We start from the raw sequence: 6,635 nt of genomic DNA, 5'->3' as shown, positions 1-6,635 counted from the left end.
AAATTTACAGTTCTAGAGATAGGACCTCAGACCCTTGAATGCACTGCCTCCTCACTGAAAACTGTCACACAAAATAAGAGTAATAAACCTCAAAATTAGTATCAATCATTTCTTCAGCAGCATCACTATGAGATCTTGGTTGAGTATAAGGAGCAGTTTACATGAAAGCCATTTCCCACCATGAGATTGAGTAGGCAAGCAATGAACATTATCAAAGATGTTTTTACAACAATGTTTTATTAAATATGAAAGAACGTACATACAGGTGTTATTCTGAGGACATAAATTACACAAGGATTACAGGTTCTGTCAGAAAAGCACAATAATGAAACATCTTTACATTTCAAACTTTTCTTGTTAGCTTTTAACAAATGAGTCTATTTCTGTTGCAAACAAGTAATGAGTGCTATTGAACGTCAGCAAATTCCCACAAAAACATCATGCTTAGGTAGGATACTTTAACTATTGTAAATATGAAATCAGAATTAGATTCCTAAATAACACGATGGAAGAGATTTACTACTTAATCAAGATAAATGACACACTGAAATAGGAGCTGAGACAAAATTGGTCATTCATTAGAAAAAAATTCCACTTCAGACACTATGTTTGAGTCTGCTTTCTTTACTTGCAGGAATAGTCACTGTGATTATATGTAATGAGCAGAACTGGCCTAAGTATTTGTAAATGTCACCATCAAATTTTAGACGTGCTGGTTTTCACTGATTTTCCCACTGAAAAAACCCCACACCCACAGATCTATTTCCTTACATTTCAAAAGGCTCTTCTGCAGAGGGCCAACCAAGCCTATGTATGATTTCCACATCCTCCATGGTCATCTGCACTGCTGGCTACTGTATCCTACAAATGTATTTTGGGTCATCATCGAAGTACCAGACTGAGTTACCACTGATTTGTGAGAGCAGCATTAGTCTGTGCAAGTCCTAACACAATGTCTGTTCTAAACTTCAGGTAAACAGGAATGTAATTTCATCATCATGAAAGCTCTCAGTTTGACACTCGGAAGACTACTCGGATAAAATACATAATAAGCATGTCGTTTGGGTTGTGTTGCTAGGGATTAACAGAGGCGCTTTAATGTATTAGTACAAACATTAACAGAGTGAATCAGACAAGCTAATATTACTGCAGGCTGTAGTCTAATTTCCAAAAGAAGCAATGAAACAAAATTTCTAAGAATGGTAATTTTTGTAACTAAGGACTTCACATTTATTTTTAAAACCACAGAAGTGGGGTAGTATTCCTGATATCTTTCAAAACATTCTGCAAAAAACACAGCTTGAGCCTGCAAACACTAGAATATACAAGCAGTCCCAGTGACCTCCAAGGTAAGCATTCTCATATGGCAAAGTGCTGCAGGAATCTCTTTGCTTTTTTTCAGAGAACACTCAATAAAAGTGCAATATAGTGAAGCAAATAATCTAATTATTATGCTTTTATTATTAGATGAAAAATGTTCAGATATTTTACAATTGTGCCTTTTGTAGGGCAGGCATTCTGGTTTGCCTAGAGTCAGACCACATCAGAAGAGGTAAGCAGGGTATATATACCCACACATTTTCTTTCCTGGGGTGGCAACACCCCAAAGCAGTTCTGTGGTGCAATCCCATCTACAGATAAAACATCGTGCTGCCCAGCCTCACAGTTATTTCTGTTTTGACAGAAGCTGACATGTGGTTTGCTTTACCTTTCCACCCAGGCATGTTCTCCTTTTTGTCTCCTCAGCTCCCTACCCTTCCCCGCCCAGCCTCTTTTTCTTCCTGAGATGTCAGAAGTACGTACATTAAGCTTTGGAACCTGAGAATTTGGAGGTATTTTTTGACACTACAGGGCTGCATTTGTACCGTACCATGCTATCTCCTGCTATGCTATTACAGTTACAATATAAATCTCCTAACTACTTGATACCTGATGCCTTTCCCATATAAATAAAAAAACCCCCAACATACCATTCAGCCATTAATATATGACACTTACTATAAGAGTGACCTTTGCCTTTAACAAGTCCTCTTTTCCAAATATTGTGGGATAATTTCCAAAACCCCAGCTATGGAAAACTCCTTGCAGTAAACAATTTCACAGTAATAAAGAAAAATATATCCAGAAAATAACACTCTCTCAAAATTAAAACTTATATACATCAAGAAAAAGTTGAGGTTTCTTCCTCATTCTTTTATCAGTTCTACATTACCTGTAGATAAGCAATGTTATCACTAGGAGTTATGAATAGGAAAACCAAATCCAGTGAAATAAGTGTCATGTCTTTTTTAAAACCTTTGAGAGATCAAGAAAATTCAGCATTCAATTTTATTATTATAACTATTTTCAATTCAGGCAGCAAAAGATTGTTTAAGCTTAGTTCCCTATGATTCTGAGTATCCAAGACAGATCTTTGAGTGCAGTCAAATAAGCCTTGTCAATGCACTAATAATCACCTCTGGGCATAAATTAAGTTTTCAATGGATGGAATTCAACCATGAACACACTATTTATACTTCTTGTTTTATGATTTGTTTTGTAATTTTTAATAGATTAAACTGGTTTAATATTTATCACAAATTTGGTGCTATTCTTTAGCAAAACTGAGCTTTAACTGCAACTGCAATGCACATACATGTGTGTAAGAATTTATGGGATGAGTTTAACGTACTAGAGCAGACATATTTAAAACATTAAAATTGTATCAGAACATTTTCTTATCAAGAATCTACACTGAAAAGATGCCAATAAGTGTTACTTAATTTTGCATATTACACTTAAACGAAAGGAACTAAATCCTCTGGATTCAATATAGTCAGCTCTTTTTTTTCCTATGGAGTGGAAAATTGCCACTTGAAACTTAGAAATCTTTGGGCAGCTAGTGAGTTCTGATGAACTATTTTGAGCACTCCTACTTGTCAGTCAGAATTTTTTTTAGGAAATCAGTATTCTACACTGCATGCTATGGACTGCTATGTCAACAGCTTGTATTTTTATCTTTCCAGGTTTTTTCCCTACTTAACTGAGGTCTAATTCATGGCGACTTCCACAAGAAGAGATAAGTGGACTGAGATGCTTATGTCCAAGTGTATCTATTTTAAAAAGAATGATTATTCTCCATTCACATCCTACAAGTACTCTAGTGATTAGCCCTGTAGAAGCCAGTAACAAGTGACAGATAACTATCTTCAACGATTTTACTCCAGGACGATTTTGAATTTTGAAAAAAAGAACAGCTTTTTGTAAAAAATTTGCTTTCATGTGAGGTCTATAAACTTGTAAACTGTGAACTTAACTGGTACAAGACAATGCCCGACAAGTGCAAAACCATGAACAAAATGCAATCATGAAATACTCCTATGATATAGCCAACTCAAAACACTTGCAGCCCAGGTTTTTAAGGTAATCTAAATGCCAAACGTACAGGTAGGCATTTTTAAAATCACTCAACGATTACATGGCTCATTCCAATGGATTGAAAAGCCTAAACTTTCTGCCAATGTGCTAAATGCCTGTCTGTACCTTTAACTTTTTAAGTGAACTTAAAAGCTGATGCACAGTATGGAAAACAAGGATTCTTCACAAATTCAGCTGTTTCCAGACAAATACCACATTTATGCCATGCAACAGTTTTTAACTGGGCAATAATTTTCTGCTGTTTGACTTATACACAGGTCTGAACTGTATCCTCCTGTTGTGTGAGAAAAAAGACAATCGAGATCTAGAAATATTTGCTGGAGCAGGTGAAGGTGGGGAGGTGGTAGCCCATGCTGGCCTCCACGGTTTCTCAGTGGAAGAAGATGTGCAGTACAGCTAAACCATCATCTTGCTGCATGTATGGATGGTACATTATCAAACTTTAATAATGGGCACTTAGCAATTGAGACAGTTTAGAGAATGACCTTTCAATTTAATTAAAACTGTAAAATGGCTTCACATTTCTGGGATTAACCTTTTTAGATGGAAACAGATGTTCCAGAAAGGGATTAGATTACAAATGAATGGTCCCTCGATTTAGAAACTAAGCAGCTGTAAAAAGCTACAATTTCAAAACATAATTAAACTGGTCAATTGTACACTTTCTACATGCTGACTTCTAAAGTGTACAAAAATATTGCAGTATTTTGAGTCATTTGAAGATCTGCTCAGTGTAACGTGATTTATATTTTCCAATAGAACATGGGTTATTAGGATTTACTTAAAAAACCCCACATTGTTTTGGGAGTGGGTAATTTAAATGTCATGGACAGTAAGATCACTTTTAACTTTGCATTAAATTGCATCGACCTTCTCGCAAACATAAGCCTGTGATTTCCACATTTCACTTCCTCACTAGCAACGGAAATGTCTCAAGTTAGAATTATGTTCTGATTATATGTTGATTTACATTAAATACAGGGTACATAAGAAAAATCTTAATATGGTTTTTTACAGGGCACCCAACTAAAATCTTTACAAAAGATAATTATTCATTCTTCAATGTAACAGACACAGATGCCACTTTTATAAATGTACCCTTATGTTCACTCGCCAATAAAATAGTAAACAAATCAACTTTTTAAACGATTTTTTATAAATTATTAAAGTATTTTTACTGACACTCTGCAACAATATACAAAAATAATACTACAAGAGTACCGATCGGTCTGGCCTACCCCTCATTTCACAGAAAAGCAGAGGTTATGGGGGGATGTTCTGCTAATCAATCATCGCTGTAGATGTCTCCTGCAAACGGTAGGTGTACGTGGCTGCCCGTGACGTTGGGAAGTCGAGAGAGATCAGGCAGGTTCTGGATCCGTGACCTGAGTTCTTTCCGTACTTGGGACACTCTGGCTAACTTGCGTTTGTACTCCTGTAATGCAGAAGAATTCAATATGAGGTTCTTTTGCTACTACCATCCCTACTACTCACTGCACTTGACATTTCCCAAATGAAGTATTCCTTCTGCAAGTTAGATCAACAGCCTCTGGAGAACCCAGAGATCTGGGTATTTGGAGGCAGAGGTATCAGCTCTAGCATTTTCCCAGCAACAAACTTCAAAAGCATAGCCATGGGATTATGTTGCTTTGAATTCCAAGAACATAAATGCTAAACAAGGAAGACAATCCCAGCTAACACAACCACAGGCTTTTCTCCATGTAACTAGCAGAACGGGATTATGCTTAAAACTTAATTAAGGATAGTTGATACACATATTCTACTATCAATAACAGAGGCTGGCAGGAAAAACCGACTGACGTCAAAGTTGTTACTTTCATCTCATACTGCTGAAATAATAAAAACCAACCAAATACCAATAACCAGGCCTAATCGGCCCCACCAAGCTGACCAATGAGAAGTATTTTGTATTAAATTTTATAAAAAAAACCATATTTCCTTGGTACGTTTATGTATTTAACCCTGGGTTTTCAGAAACTTTTTGAATTGGGAACTTAGGATTTCATATTGTATTGGAATACAGGTCAAACCACTCACAATTTCATATTTAATGATTATGAGGCACTTTTCACTTGAAACAACATTATCTGAATAAAGTTTAACACTGTAAATCAGTGTACTAGAATATAGTTAGTGGTCACCTATTAAGAACACAAGACATAATGGAGAAGAATACCAGCTTTTATAAAATGAAAACAGTTATTTCAAAATATAATAAGATTATGGTATAATTCACAGGAATATTTAAATTTCAAATACTTGGAAACTGTGGAAAGCAGAAGAAACTAAGCACTAGCAGGCAAAGCAGTGCTTCATGAGAAAATACCACAATTCACAACACATCAAATGTAGATGCTTTCTAGTGTGGCTGCAGGTTTTGCTGCAGCCTGGGAATGGCTGGAAGTAACAACACACAGGTAATCTACAGCTTGGATAATTGGCCCATGGATAACCAAGATCTCATGATTATAACAACTTTTAAATAACAGTGGGGGAAAATTCTACATCATCCTGCAACAGTGACAAATATAAACACTTTTATATTTGTTCCAGCAAGTATGAAAACACTGTGCAAAGCACTTTGTGTCTATAAAAGGTAACAATCATGATGTTTATGTATGAGCTCTAAATATAATTTTCAACCACGTTACTATACTGTTAATAATATGGAGTAATAAGGAAGAACAATGAAAAGACCTTTTGGTAGTAGAACCCAATACAGTAGAAAAATATAGTAAAAAACATTAGATAATTGGGACATGATCAAGATTATTGGACAAGGTCCAACACACACTTTAAAAAAGTTTGCAAGTACTAAGGCAGCAGCATGACCTTCTTACCAAGGGCAGTAAGAGAACCATGGGATACCTTAAATTCTTAATGAGAAGGTAATGGGTAGCTAAAAAAAAAATTATCAAATCTTTACATAGAAGAAAGAAAAAAGTGTCCCTGAATTAGGACCATCAATTCCTCAGTATAATTTATATTTCAAAATCAAATATTATATGCTGATTCTTATGAGATACTAAACACAGTGAAAATACTAGAGATACCCAGTCAGTGGAACTGTAAACACTTGGTAACAGTACACAGGGTAAAAGCAGCATTCATTTTAGAATTCTGATGGCCAAAGAAGTCTTACACCTGTGAGTCCCTTGGGCCTACAAAAACCATCACTTGCTCACATTTGTCCAAAA

The 6,635-nt window shown here is 35.7% G+C and overlaps 1 protein-coding gene across 1 annotated transcript in view; it reads right to left on the bottom strand.

Annotated features, from left to right (window-relative positions):
* Nucleotides 1–218: 218 nt before the first annotated feature.
* Nucleotides 219–6,635, bottom strand: part of RPRD1A (regulation of nuclear pre-mRNA domain containing 1A) — a 44,103-nt gene continuing 37,686 nt past the window's right edge. Inside the window, exon 7 of the mRNA XM_032118934.1 lies at nucleotides 219–4,852. Coding sequence (XP_031974825.1) covers nucleotides 4,703–4,852 — 150 coding nt within the window. The 3' untranslated portion in view covers nucleotides 219–4,702. The remainder of the gene's footprint in view (nucleotides 4,853–6,635) is intronic.

This window comes from Corvus moneduloides, chromosome 1 (assembly GCF_009650955.1).
Source record: "Corvus moneduloides isolate bCorMon1 chromosome 1, bCorMon1.pri, whole genome shotgun sequence".
In the NCBI taxonomy this organism is placed as follows: Eukaryota; Metazoa; Chordata; class Aves; order Passeriformes; family Corvidae; genus Corvus; species Corvus moneduloides.
The sequence above is the reverse complement of the archived record's forward strand: the minus strand, read 5'-3'. Positions and strand labels throughout refer to the sequence as shown.